Source organism: Gobio gobio, assembly GCF_949357685.1.
Source record: "Gobio gobio genome assembly, chromosome: 17".
In the NCBI taxonomy this organism is placed as follows: domain Eukaryota; kingdom Metazoa; phylum Chordata; class Actinopteri; order Cypriniformes; family Gobionidae; genus Gobio; species Gobio gobio.
The window spans coordinates 33,616,652-33,632,566 of record NC_137110.1 but is presented as its reverse complement, the minus strand read 5'-3'; the positions used below and the strand labels follow the sequence as shown (position 1 = coordinate 33,632,566).

Genomic DNA, 15,915 nt, shown 5'->3' with positions numbered 1-15,915 from the left:
AAGGGAATTGGGTATGTTTAATTGTAAACAATAAAAAATAACATTCACACAATAAAAAAAGAAGAAACATGTTATACATTATACTTTGACAATGGCTATTTGATTTCACAATCATCAAAACATTGGGTTCTACAGGCACATTAAGTATAACACTTACATGTGATTATAATTCATTGTACATTTTTATACACAGCTATTTAATTGACAACTCTCCTCTTTGAGGACATTTTTTTTTAGCTCTATAGAAATTCAGGGACCTGTTGGTAATATCAATTAGTTGTCTTCTCACTTAATTTAAAAGCTTTCAAAAATGCAATGATTTGAACATGTGTTGTTGGTAAACTACGTAGGTAGGTTTTAAATTTTCCCCCACAGGTTCACTCAGTAATTTCTTCCTTCATTAAAAGTTATACAAAATAAATAATTATAATATTGAAAATATGTTTCAAATTACATACACTCACATAAGATGAAGATTACAATAGTTTCAGTGGCTTAATAAAAGCATTTTTTTATACATAGAGTGGGTCACCTCTTATCTCAATAATCCACCTCACTTTTGCTTAATGTGTATTTCTACAAAGGTATTGATGGGGTGGGCGATACAAGCGAAAATGTAACAATATCTAGACCAAATTTATGGAGAAACAATTCGGTAACACTATTTCGATTGTCCACTTTAGACATTCTACTAATTACAAGTAACTTTGCAGCTACATGTCAACTAACTCTCATTAGAGTTCTAGAAAACTGTCTGCTTAATATTTATTTTGATGGTCCCTCAACAGATGGTCCCTCAACAGACATTCTACCGACTAGAAGTAACTTTGCAAGTATGTGTCAACTTATTCTACTAACCTAACAGAGTACTAATGCTCTAATGAGAGTTAGTTGACATAGTGGCAAAGTTACATACTGTTAGTAAGTTTGAACTGGCTAAAAATCGCAGTCAACCTCAAAAACTACAGAATAATAAGAATCCAAATAATGGTAAGATCTAATCACAAATTTGATGAATTTAGATTTTTAATTTGAACAATATATCAATGGAACTTTATTTAAAATTAATTTAAAAAAAAGCAGTTTTTCTTTTTAGCCAAGTATAATGACATTGTATTTTGTTTTGAAGCCTCTTCTCAATTTCACATTTTGGATAACCTTCCATGGCAATGCTGAAAAACAGACTAAATATAATTACCCAACAGAATTTAGTTTTCATTTTTCAAACTCAATTCCGGAAGAAAATCACTCATTGTGAAATTAAGTGAAAGTGGTCAGAGATCGTGGTTTATGTGGTCATGTAAACATGCAAAGCATAAGAGACTTTTGGAGACCTGCAATGTCACAAACATAGGAAATGGTAACTCTTAAATATTTGAGTTTTGTTGAGTGATTGTAAATCTGACTATACCACATGTATGGTTGTTTGTCTGTATGTTTGTTTTTGTGTGCAATATCATTTTGCAATACACTCCCTTTTCACATCACATTCAATTCAAATTACAAACTCACATTCACCATTGGGGTAAAATATAGGATTTTAGCACTGCAGGACACATTGGCATAACCACAATAGAAACAATACTCAAGTAGTTATACTGGTTGACAAATATTTCTACCGGTATAGCGGTATATTATGGTGAAAGGAAGAAAAAATTAGATGGATGATGCTTTTGCGTTCTCTCACAAATGTTTTGCGTTTCGCTGAGAAATATTGCGTTTTGCGAGCGAACTCAAAGAATCTTAAGGGAATGCAAAACATTGACTTATTAGTTTTCCTCCCATCTCATTTTTTCCCACCCCCATGTCCCTTTAGGGGCTCCGTAGTATATCGCCCACCCCTAGGTATCAGTAACAGAAAATGTTTGCTTTTGCGTGAAGATGCATTCACGTCGCTAGCTGTCAGTATAAGTCATCACAATATAACAAAAAATTACTGAGTGCACCTTTATCTTGCGAACCATGCTACTGTGGGGAAATGCTGACCCCTGTTCTTTCTGTGGTACATCACACATCTACACTTGAGTATTTCCTCCGCATTACAGCAGTTTCAGACTGCCTGTGACGTTATTCACCATCTCCTCTTCTCCTATGATGGCAAGCACAGTGCATGAACCTGGCTCCACCTGAACACAAACACATGAACAAATGTATTGTCTCTAATAATTTTATATCCTCCTGAGAGCATAAGAAACAAATTCAATAGACATTTTTTATAAAAAAATATATTTTATTCCTGTTATGCTATGTCCTCTATAAAGGACACCAGGACCCATTTATTAAGGAAATTAAAAGACACGAATAGACAAAAACAATGTTTTGTTTTTTCATTCCAATCAATTCATACCAATACATTTTTAGGTTTCAAGCTTTTTTTTAATCCAAACTTTGTATAAAGATGATTCTCAACTGTTATGTAAGATGTATGTCATTTGAAAGCCACATTTCTAGCATCTGTAAAACCACATTCTTCCATCTTAAAAATATATCTAAATTACGACAATGCTCTCAATGCAAAATGCTGAACAGTTAGTGCACACGTTCATGACCTCAAGGCTAGATTATTGTAATGTTCTACTCTGTGGTTGCCCTGCACGCTTAATAAATAATAAATAAAGTCCAGCTGGTCCAAAACGCAGCAGCTCGAGTTCTTACTAGAACCAGGAAGTATGACCATATTTAGATTCTGTCAACACTGCATTGGCTCCCTATTAAACATGCATTGCATGAAATCTTGCTGATTACTTACAAAGCACTAAATGGTTTAGCTCCTCAGTACTTGAGTGAGCTCTAAACGCATTATAGTCCTTCACGACTATTACAATCTCAAAACTCTAGCCAGTTGATAATCCCTAATATATAAAAATCAACTGCAGGCGGTCGATCCTTTTCCTATTTAGCACGGGAAGCGGACACACACTGTCAGTTTAAATCTAGACTAAAAACGCATCCCTTTAACCTAGCATACACTTAGAACATTATCAATTTCTATTATTCAAATCAGTTAAATGATTGTTTCAGCTGCATTAACTCGGTCAGCCGGAACCGGGAATACTTCCCATAATACCTGATGTATTCGTTACATCATAAAAAGAATGGCATCTACGCTAATATTAGTCTTTCTGTTTATCCCGTGGTTTACAGTAGTCTGCCGGATCCAGATCAGATGGTGGACCTGCGTCTAGCCCTAGACACGACCACAATGCAGCCCTGAAGTGTCAGCAGAGATTGTGTCAACTAGACTCTCCTCTGTGAAGGCCTCCTTCACTTTCCCTCTGTTCAGATGAAAATGTTATCGAATTTATAGGAAACGACTAAAAACGCTTTATTATACATACCAGACAAGTAATTTAGCAGTCTTTTTGTAAAAGAAAACTATGCACATTCGTATTCAAACGTGCTTGCCTGTGGACCTAACATGTAATGCTTATGTTTTTTAGACTTGCATGGGAACGATTGTGGTATCGTTTCAAAACTATTTCAAAACCTGTTTCAAGGTCTGCGCTCTCTAGCTGTAGGGCGCTGTTGCTGTGCGGATGAGCGACCGAAACGCATATCTTTTTTGGATGAAAATGGTGTCATGTAAGTGGCCGAAAGTAAATAGCTAATGATCAGAACAGAAGTACAACAGAAATGAATCCATCAAAAACTTACTTTAGCTGAACAATAAGAGCTGACGTACAGCCCAAACAAATATTGTAAAAGTGCTATATAAATGAAGGTGACTTGACTTAAGATATAACAGAATGATTATTTACCATTTTACTTTATGCAATATGCATATAAACTTATTCCCACGTTCCCATTCTATGCAATATGCATCTAATTTGCATATTAATGTGTTCTTGGGGCAACATAATGAAAAAAGACAATAAAGTAATAAAGGGAGTAATAATTAGAAATATTTTCAAAAGAATCTCATATTTCATAAGAATATTGATATATAATTTCCCTATTCACTTGTTGTGTCTCCCCAAAATGCCTGATATTCCATGATATAAGTCCTGTTTCATAACAGAAAGTCATATTCTGATTTGAAACCCAATAACATTTTCCTGAGATGTTAATTTCTGACAAACAATTTGAAAATGAGTCAGATTTAAGTAACTACAAAATATTGTCATATTTACATAAGAGTGAATTTGATCATCCGGTCATGTTTAAAGGCCAAGGACAGAGAGTTGTCAGTTACATCTCCAAACATTTGGTATCTCTGCAAAGCCCAAGGTTATTTTCGTAAACGAAAACTGAAACTAAGACTAAAACTATTGGTCAAAAAACATTTTCGTAAACTGAAATAAAATTTAAAAAATCATAAATGAAAAACTAAACGAAACTAACAACTCAGTGAAAAACGAACTAAATAAAATAATTAGCAAAAATAAATATTCCTTTTCATAATTAATAATCTCTCTGTGGCGGAAAATCTGACTTGTGGCGATTGAGGGAATGTCTGTATATGGCGCTACTGCGCGTGAGTTGAGGAGATTAACCACTGTCCTGTGACGGAACGCGTGCAGTGAACACACATCGCTAGTCCTAAACGGCTGTTCACAAAGAATGCGTTCGTGGCAGTGAAATGGGAAATGACACAAGGTAATGAGACGCACGTTGAACTTGAGTTCACTGCTTTTAGAACGCCGTTTCATACGCGACGAGAGACACAGGTTGCTACTGTGTGTTTGAGATTTCATGTTTGAGTAATATTGACAGGCTCAAAGGTATTATCATTGTTTTTACAAATCATTTACTACTAATAATATTATTATCCGTGTGGAGACATTTCCCCACAACGTAGGGAATTCCAGGACTCACACACACACACCATTATTTAAAGGTCCTGTTCTTCGTGATCCCATTTTTCAAACTTTAGTTAGTGTGTAATGTTGCTGTTAGAGCATAAATAATACCTGTAAAATTATAAAGCTCAAAGTTCAATGCCAAGCGAGATATTTTATTTAACAGAAGTTCCCTTTCAAAGCCTGCAGCGAACGGCCGGTTTGGACTACATCCCTGTACATCCTGCTTTAATGACGTCAGTAGAACAGTTTGTTGACTAACCTCCGCCCACAAGAATACGCAAAAAAGGGGGCGTGGTCTTGTTGCTCTCCCACGTGGAGAAGAGGAAGTGTTGCGTTCGGTTGCGTTTGTAGCCATGTCGTCCAGACGCTGTTATTTTCATCCCGGAGTCAAATCACCTTTGTTTGGCCTTCAGGGACGCTGTACTTTGAGCACATGCATCTCCCTGTTATGGTAAGAGGCGTGACTTTTCGGGGCAACGTGCGCTAAGCTGCTGTCGAATCACAACACGGGAACCGCTGGCACAATCAGAACTCGTTACCTATTTCTAAAGGAGGGACTTCATAGAATAAGGAAATTCTCAGGCCGTTTTTAGGACAGTGAAAACAGTGGTATACAGATAATTAAATTGTGTGAAAAATGCTGTGTTTTTTTACACGCGAAACATGAACACATGTTATATTGCACACTGTAAACACAATCAAAGCTTCAAAAATATCAGGAAAAACGGGACCTTTAATCACACTGTCTTCACAACAGTTTGTGTTGGCTGTAGTCAGATATTTTAGTGGTCACATTGCTAGCCTACATTGTACTACTGAAGAAATTAAAATAAGCTTATAATTGTTTAATAATATTTAATCTTTAATGAGATTGTCTGGAATTTATCGTTTTTACTTTTATATTTTTACATTGCATTTATTTGGTTCTTTGTTCAAACTCAGACCATTGTTTGTCGTATAAGTCATAGTTTGACTCAAGCTTTTTTGCTTAAAGGTGAAGACCCAACTTTTTGCATGTTTTGTAAGATTCCCCTCTCCGTTAAACATATTTTGTTGGACTGTCCTGGATAAAACAAGAATGCTCTTTTATCAAGTTATTTCACTTAAGGACTTATTTAGTAAGATTATAAATGAAAAGGTTTTGGATTTTTTTTTTATCATACACTCTATATGGTAATCATACACACTATATATGGCACCAAAAATGGTTCTTGGCTCGTAATCATAGGGGAACCTTTTTTAGTGCTATATAGCACCAATTTTGGTGCTTCAGTGGTTCTTCAGCAGTTCTTCAGGGGTTCTTCACCAGTTCTTTGACTAAGGTGCTATATAGCACCTCTGAAGAACCGCTGAAGAACCACTGAAGCACCAAAATTGGTGCTATATAGCACTAAAAAAGGTTCCCCTATGATTACGAGCCAAGAACCATTTTTGGTGCCATATAGAACCTTTTTTTTTTAGAGTGTAGGAGGATTTAAAAAATCTTGTATAATATGTGTATGTATTATATTTAATATATAATATGTAATACTTGTGTTTGTTTGCTTGGTTTTATTGAATATATATATTTATATTTTTTTAATTTAATTTTTGCCATGAATATAGCCTTAGATGCTGACATGGCATTAAATAAAACAATCTGTATTCAATTATTTTATTTTTATTATTAAGATGTCTGCATAAGAACTTTAATCTGTGCAAACATTAAACTTTGCTGAAATTAAAAATCTTGATTTGGTCTCTACACTGCGTTCTGGTAAATTACTAAAACTAAAACTGAAACGAAATATATAAAAGCTAAATAGAAATGTGTTTACAAAATAAAAACGAAACTAAAACTAGCAAAACAATTTATAAAACTTACTTAAACTAAACTGAAATTTAAAGCAAAATTGAAAACGATAATAAAATAAAAACTAATTTAAAAATGCAAAACTATAATAACCTTGATGTGCACTTTACAAGACATCTTGTAAAGCATAAAACTGTGACATCTATGTTGTCAGAGAAATTTGCTAAAATATAATGTCCTCTACAGAGAAGAAAAAAACCAAAATAATCACACTTGTCATGAACGTTGGCATATGGCGCTAACCTGTGTGTGTCCAGCATCCTGTACCAGCTTTGTAGGAAGACTGAGGCTCATAGCAAGAGCCTGCAATTCCAACAGATGTGCCATGTTAGTGCCTTGTAACACAATCTTCTTAGATCTAAACAGCCGCAAAAACACAAATACATGTGTCTTAAGTTTTAACATCCATACGATTCCTCTTTTTAAAAAAAATCGGAATACAGATGTTTACACCTGGTCACATTTTCTCTGATTGGATAGCTATACTGAACTGATGGTTCAGTTCCATTAAAACTAGTGAGACTCAATTATCAGTGCTGATAACACGGTGTAATGAGGAGTTTGCAAAGAAACTTTTGTTGACAAATGAAGCAGTCGCTGTATTGGATCTGACAGCAGCTGCATCGCAAACTGCAAGTAAGCTATTTCAATAGTGAGTGGGCGTTGATACGGCTTCCTATGCAATGATGTTAGCCAATCAATACCGTGGCCATTTACTGACAAGCCTTAAAGAAGTCTCCCCTTAAAAATGGATCACAGAGGGTCAGAATGAGGGTCGAAAAGAATAGTTTTTCCACATATTCGTTTTTGTCATTTTGCCAAAAAAAAATCCATGTCATGATCCATTTAACAAAACGTATAGCTATCCGATCAGTAAAAACACATGAAGCAACCAATTATAAATAGGCCCATAGACTACCAGTCAAAAAATTTGAATAATTCAGATTTTTTTATGATTTTGAAAGAAGTCTCGTGTTCAAAAGGGCTACATTTGAATACAGTTAAAACAGTAACATTACAAAATATTTTTACAATGTAAAAGTTTTCTATTTCAAATGTTAAAGGGGGGGTGAAATGCTGTTTCATGCATACTGATCTTTTGGCACTGTTAAAGACTTGGATTCCCATGCTAAACATGGACACCATTTCATAAGCTAAGGTGGACGTTTAATGGGAGTATTTCTTTGCCAAAATTAGTACTTCCTGTTAGTCATAAGTTTCGGAAAGTTTTTTTCGATCATGGGTCCGCTTGACGTCAACAGGGCGGAATTTCCTTGTATGGGCCGTACGGACAATTCTACCGGAAGAGCGCGCGCGAGAGAGAGAGAGCGTGAAAGCAATAGGCTACGCCCATCAGAGCGCTGGCTCGTACAGATGGAATTTGCTTTTCCGGATCAACAACTGAGTTGCGCAAATATTTATGTCTGTTCCCTGCATTTCGGTGCCGATTGTTTTATAAACAAGGCCCAGTTCGACGCCGGATTTTCAGATCGCCTAATACTGAAGGATGGAGCGGTCCCAACGATAAAGGTCCCAACGTTGGAACCGCAGGTTTGACTGCTTCAAATGTCTGTTTTTGCCTATGCCCATCAAGTAGCCCAAACATGATCATGTATTGATCAATGGAGCATGCGATGTATAGTGTGTGTACATTTGTTTAGCTGACCACTATATGTGTATGTTTGTGTATTGTAAAAGCACTCCAAACAACAATACACAAAGAATGGGGAAATATGTTGGAAATATGGATGTATCTGATTAAAAGCCATTTTTTATGTTGAATAAAGTTTTTCCCCGCTTTTAGGGATGACGCAGCTTTCAGACGCACTCACAGTAACAGCGGCGCGCGCTCGACATTCTTTAGCTCCGCCCACACGATACGCCCCCAGCCGCACGGCTTTTTCCGGAAAGACTCGGAACAGCGCATCTTTCCTTTATAATTATAATAAAAATAAAGACTTTTCGGAGATATGCAGGATGCAGTGCTACTCTATAGGTACTCAAGATTGACATGAGACTAACTGAAACTGAGTGCCCCCCCCCCCCCCCCCCTTAAAATATAATTTATCTGTGATGGCAAAGCATTTTCAGCAACCATTACTCTTCAGAAATCATTCTAATATGCTGACTTTATGCTCCGTTATTATTGGTGCTCAATTATTAATAATTATTATGAATGTTGAAAAGTTTTTGCTGCTTAATATTTTTGTGAAAACCGTCATACATTTGTTCTGGGTTTGTTGATGAATAGAAAATAAAAATCTGCATTTATTTGAAATAGAAATGTTGATATATATATATAATTAAGCAGCAAAAAACTTTTCAGCATTCATAATAATAAAACATGTTTCTTTAGCACCAAATCAGATTATTAGATTGATATCTGAAGGATCATGTGACACTGAAGACTGGAGTACTGAAATTCTGCTGCTTTCCCACCACAAGATTAAATTACATTTTTAAAAATGATTAAAATAGAAAACAGCTCTTTTAAACTGTAATATTTCACATCATTAGTGTTTTACTGTATATTTAATCAAATAAATGCAGCCTTGGTAAGCATAAGAGACTTCTTTCAAAAACACTAACAAACTTGTAATTATTCCAATGTTTGACCAGTAATGTATTCTGGAAACAGGATGCCCTGCAAATCAGGCTATGGTAGAAGGATGAGACAACAGTGACATCTCTTACCCAGCATGGTCCCATCTCCAGGCCATTTCCCTCCAGCTGTTTTTCTCCTGCAAAGCCTGATACAAACCCACTGCAGCATGACCCACCTGCGCCGCCACCTACAAGGACACACAGCTCATCTCAATTCTATTGAAATCCAGGGATCACACAGGACATTGTTCTCTAACAAATAGTAATTGAATTGCAAAAGTTTAGTCTAGATTGACAACAGAATAAAGTATAGAAGCTACAGTTGAGTAAACAATGTGATTTTGCAAGTCATAATAAATTATGATAAACTTTCTCAATAATAATGACTTCTAATTATTTTGAGACCCCCCCCACACCCATAATTATGGCTTGTATGCATTCACTAGACTAGGAGGCAGTGATGGGAGAAGGAAGGCTTTTTAAAAAAACTTCAACTTTAAATCAATTGATCCAACTGCTTCAGAAAATAGCCATCCAGGTATTTTTAATGGAAATTTTGGGATATAGCCAAAAAAAAAACACGCTAGATGGAAAGGCCAACATGCACATCAATTCTAAAAATGTGCATTAAAAAAAAACTTGTGCTCAGAGACGGATCATTTTATCATCCAATAAGACCTACAATTAAATACGATGGAAACACATTTACTGAATAAATCCCTTGATTTTCGCAACAAAAAAAACTTTGCCTCATCAGTAAATGTGATCGATAACTGGACTAACCAGCGGATCAGTTTCATTGCATAGCATCTCAAATGTTGTTTTAGTTATTCTGAAATGCATGAACCAAAGTCTGTCATTAAAATGATTTGGTATAATGACCTCCAAGATCCTCCCAGTGGACGCAATTTATTTAAGATGCAGGATAAAAGAGCCACAGTGGCGTTCCCGATTGCAGATAGGTTGCACCAATTACACAGGAAGGGACGATTTTGTTCTCTTGAACACATGGGATGGAAAAATAGCTTTTTTTTATTCGCAAATGTTTTATGCAATATTCTAATTTTGTGCATGAGACAAATTCGCAACTTTTGACAGAAACCATTGCAGTTTTGCTAAATATTTCTTTTTCTAATTGCCTGAAAAAGAATGTGACATGTTAGTGTAAAAATATAATTATGATTGGTACAAAGAGATAATAATTCATGAGAAACCCTCCTGATACAGGAGATCACAAAACAGAGGGAAAACTCAAACACACACAAACCTCTCCATGTCATTCATCTCTATAGTGAGTGTGTTGTAAATTTAAAAACTGTAATAAAAAATATCTACCTTCCCGACACCCATGGACAGCTCCATATTTACAACAAAAACCATTTTGAACACCAGGTCCTCATCACCCTCTTCCTGTAATAAAAAAATAAGGCACAATTAAAAAAAAATGTATAATAGTAATCAATTGATCATTGCTGCCTTGATTACACAGCATTCTATTAAGATCTATCCCTGTTGAGACAAAAGTGTCTATTTATAACATTTTTTGCAATGTTGAGAACTGTACCCACCCAGTGAGTAGAGCAATACAATGGCCAATCAGAGATGTTTAAATCAGTCGGAATTTGCTCAATGTCAAAATTTTGTTCAACTCGAGCTTAGAGTTCTGGGGCTGTATTCACAAAACATCTTAAGGCTAAAAGCTGTTCCTAACTTGCCGATTTAGGAGAAAATATTAAAAATAATGGCTGTATCAGTTCTAATTTTAGGACTCCTACATTTGTGCTCTAAGAGTATTGCACAAAGCATTTTAGCACTAAAATCAGCTCCTAAATCTGTGTAAATTTAGGAGTAGTCAAGAGGACTCCTTAAGTCACTAAGACCAAATCACAAACAATCCTAAAATGGCTGCTGCCGGCAATCTGCCTCAGCAATCCGCCCAAAGACACTATACACTATTGAGGCAATAGGCGAAAAAGCCTTGGGTGCTGAGCCTTTTCTTCATAAATGCAATAAAAATTTTGATTTATAGATTTTAATCTGTGAAGACATAACATAAAGGTTAATTTATGTATAGGCAATAAGCATTTTCCAGTTGAAAATAATTTCCCATCGTCTGCGCTTATAGACTTATAGGCTCGGGTGGGAAGAGTTTGAGTTCCAGCTCGTAGACCTTTCCCAACTTCACTTCCTGTCTACTCACTGTCTTATAAAAAGAAAAAATAAATATTTAAATAAATAAATAAAAAAGAAAACAATGTCTGATTATCTGTAGCAGTTGTTTCACGAGTTCACACTTACAAATAATCGGATAGATTAAAAGAGTAAAATAAGCCTATATTTGGCGTGCTGTCTGAGGGGATTGAGGGCTCCCAGCTCAGAATTTATCCTAAAGCCAGAGTTCTCCCTCGTATCCCCGGATGGGCCGAGTCAGGGAGTAGGAGGGATGCAGAAAAGTGTCAAGGTAATTAGGTGGTCCGGCTGTGTATACTGTATATATGCCTCATCTCAAGCTGATTAGATAGTGCACCTCCCAAACTTAATTTATACAACATAATTTGTCACTTGAATTCTGCAATCTTTCGAGATGCAGACATGGAAGAGGCTGACAATTAGTTGAACATATACTTGTTTAATTAGTGACACTAAGCTTTTTAAAATCTTTATTTGAATGGCAACATGATACCTCATTCTACAACATTTCTATGATTAAATCACTGACAGAGACCACTCCCCCATCAGCCAATCTCTGTGGGCATAGTAAGCATGTTGACATAATCCATAGCAACGAGGTCAACCCCGCCCTTAAGCTTAAGACTTCTCTCTATTCCTTAGTAAAAGTTGGTCTCAGCAGCTTTGTGAAAAGGTTTAAAGAGGAAACCCTAACCTAAGAACTTTACTGCGAATTAAGGAGAATTCTTAGTGATAACATAAAATGTTTTATGAATGCTCTCATTATAACCAACAAATTGTAGGCAGAATGTAAAAAAGAGATTTATTGTGTCGTGTTCAGTTATTATAAAGGGAGTGCTCTGCTCACTTTCTGTATATATTCTATTTACTATTTGAATAAAACTTTTGTTTTTAATGCTGCTAAAAGGACCAAAGTGGTTCTCAACTAGGGGACCAAATTAAATTTGTCCTCTTAACAACTTTCTGGTTGTGCCCCTAAAATTTTCAGTTGGGGGCCACTGTGCTCCTAGTGAAAAAAGTTAGTCTGGAGCCCTGTTATAGCGGATATTCTAGACCTAGTCCTGGATATTTCTAGACCTAGAAAAGTAAAGGAAATTAATAAAATCTTAAACCACCATGGATTTTTTTTGTAATGAATTGTCATATTTGTGCAGTCCTACAGACAAATCTATATTCAATGTAAAGTATTTTAAACAATGCATGTACCTCGTTCTCCAGTTTGTTGAAGTAATACATTGCAGCCTCCTCTGCAGACACATTCTGTGTGTGTAAGAGTGCCTGTAACAGATAAATATAAGCATCTCACTCCAAAAGACAATAATCATGACATTACATTCATCATTTATGCACATAAGCTTCTGCTACCACAGAAGATAAGTCAGAGTTTAATGTCCAGTACGCAAACTGTTCGGTTGCTCAAAATGTTTTGACATTTACTATGAAAAACAGCCACTTTAGAGTCAACCAATACTGCAAATGCACTGCCAGATCATTCATTGAATTCTAAGTATTTTTGGTTTGTTTGTGTGTGTGTGTGTAAAATGTTGAGTACCTGCTTGGCTGCCTCCTCAGGTATGTCCAACTCTCTGAGCTGCTGCAGGAATACAGGGTTCACTTCCTGCTGGGACTCCATTTCTAAAATACTGACACGCACATTTTAAACCCCTCATTAACATATACTGTTTTCTAACAGAGTGTAAGTGATATACTGTCAGGTTTTATTTGAAGATAGGAGCCTCTTCTGCTGAAGTCGCTCACTGAAGCATTTCAATTAGGTCAAAATGAACGCAATGTCTTTCACTGCCGACCCTTCCAGATTCATTCAAAATCAAATGAACGTCTGTTATATGCATTAATATTTTCGTGACACATCAGGTTTGTAGCTGCTAATGCTAATGCCAGTGCCAGTATTGCCACTAATTTTGTGATTTTTTAAACAATCTAAGAGAAAGCAGCTCAGGGCAATTGTATTGTGTAGTTTAGGGTGTTAACGATCGTGTCTCTTACCTGCTTTACTGAACTACTGAAAGAGCGATTATCCCCCAATGAGACTGTGAGCTTCTTAACGAGCGATTGTTTCGTCTTTTTACTTCCAAATAGGCATAGAGTCATTTGTGATATGCGATTAGTTTTACACTCTCATTTCCATTAAACACCGTTTGTAGTTTAAAAAAAATTGCTGCAACAATAGCTTTCCACGCAAACGTGATCTACACATTACCGTATACACAGAGTTCATGGGTCATGTCCGTTACATTTCCGGGTCAACTAACGTACTCAACAAATACAAACCCTTCTCTGATAAACCTCCAAGATTATTAGTTTCGTTCTGAAGCTATCAAACGAAAATAAACGACTTCGGTTAATAATAATATGTCCATCCGCAAACAGCAGCCAAATTGCCCACGCTTTTATGAATTATTCCTACATTGTGGATGGCTCAAACAAATAGAAAGGACTACAGACATGGCGGACATGCTTGAGGCCGATGGCTCGTACGTCAACGTCGCCACCAAGCGGCAACCTCCCGCAGTTTCTCTTGAAGCCTGCAACTCATCGACTGGCCGCTAGGGACAGGATCCAGAAGGGAGCAGAATCTCATTGAGCCCCATGTTAAAATGGCCAACTTTAGAGCAGAATAAAACATGTTTACAGCCTGGTACAAATTGTGCTTTTGGTCTATACGGCTCATTTTACCCTTCATGACAACTGTGAGGGGGTGAATTTTTGTATAACTCATTCGTTTGCATTATATAAAGCCTTAAAGTTCTGCATAATTAAGGGCGTGGCCACTTCGAGTGACAGGTGGATAGCCATGTATCTGCTGTCTGTTAGTCATCGCGTCACTTAAGCTCTGCCCACGTCCCGCATTTTTGCCCATTTTCTGTTATCCGGGAGTGACGCGCGATGACGCGCTGCCAAGATGGCAACGGCCATCTCGTCCATACTTTGCGCTTCAGAACGGCTCATCAGAATCCTATGGGTGACGTCACGGACACTACGTCCATATTTTTTTACAGTCTATGGTCGCCACTCATAAGTGGACTGTAGAAACGACCATCTTTATTCTTTATTCGGATACCCATTAGCTTCCACAGAGTGGTTTCTAATCTTTCTGGGGTCCACAAAGCCATACAAGACAAAAGGCCATACGAATAAAATAAAAAAACAAAAATACAATTAGGCCTACTCTTATCAAATCATCAAAAAAATACATCTTAGCAGTAGCAGCAAATCAAACATAACATACATCTACATATGTGTAAGCCTATCTTTACATTGTCTTCTGTGCTTTTACTCGTTTGTATTTTTATGGGAACTATATTCCAAGAAACAGAATCTCGATAAAGCAGTTTTTTTTTCCATCAAATTTGTTAGACAAACTAAATACAGTTGGGCCCTACTCACTTGGCGTGTCCTATAGTCATGTCTAAAACCCACATATACAAGCTTTTCAAAGAAGAAACAGGGTGTGATAGGCTACATACCTTATAAAAATATACCAGCAGTCCTAAATGTAATTTATCCATCACTAACAGCTATTGATAATTTTCTATGCATATCAATAACATTGGCCTGAAATGGATAATAAGCACTAACCTAGCTGTTCTGTTCTGAGGCATCTGAAGCTTTTTTAAGTGTTTCCCAGATGCACATGACCATATCATTGGGCAGTATGCCTACTCAAGATGTGATAAAACTAACGATTGCATCTTTTAAAACCAAAGAGGGAAGAAACACAGAACATTTCCTGGCCACAGCTATACCTTTACCCATATTGCATTTATATGCTATATAAGGTGCTGTAACCCTAATGTGTTTGTACTAATTTTCTTCTTCTTATGTTTCTGCCCTAAAAGTGTATGGACGTCAGAGACGCCTCTAAATCATAGAGACCCCAAAATTGGCAGGATGGCCCCAATAGTGCACCATTACTCAGGCGCACAGACACACACTGTCTGACACTAGGTGGGGCTATAATACTATTTTGTGTCATAACTTTGGAACCCTAAGGACTAGAAACTAAAAAAAATATATATATAATAATAATAATATTAAATAATCCTCGAGCCATGTCAAATAGGCCTAATATCAAAATTTGTATAGTTTCTTCCCCATCCCTTTGAATGGAAATAAATGCATAGATTTAGCTAATTTGTAACTATGGTATATTGACAGTGTTGTTTTATATAATATAGTTTTGAAATCATGTAATGTTTATTGTACCTTATAGACCTCAGTAAAACATATTTTGAAAATTGCCAGACATAATTTGCTACATATATGTTGCTGTCCATTTAAAATAAAAATGTTTTTCAAAATAATATTATACAGTATAAAATTTCTAACAAGACAAAACTTATTTATTGTTGTGGTATGTATAATAAAACAGACACTTGTGTATTAAACTGCAAGCATAAGTCATACAGTCAGCACATTCTCATATAACCTGACACCACCCAGCCA

General features: G+C 36.2%; 1 protein-coding gene across 1 annotated transcript; it reads right to left on the bottom strand.

The window, feature by feature from the left end:
• LOC307141069 (putative peptidyl-tRNA hydrolase 2) lies at nt 1–13,888 on the bottom strand. The gene is made up of 7 exons (XM_079840993.1): nt 13,456–13,888; nt 13,001–13,091; nt 12,655–12,726; nt 10,594–10,668; nt 9,349–9,446; nt 6,898–7,012; nt 1–2,126 (listed from the first exon to the last, which is right to left on the bottom strand). The coding sequence occupies exons 2-7, from the start codon at nt 13,079–13,081 to the stop codon at nt 2,040–2,042; spliced, it is 528 nt and encodes a 175-aa protein (XP_079697119.1). The 5' UTR covers nt 13,082–13,091; nt 13,456–13,888; the 3' UTR covers nt 1–2,039.
• Between the last annotated feature and the right edge of the window lie 2,027 nt (nt 13,889–15,915).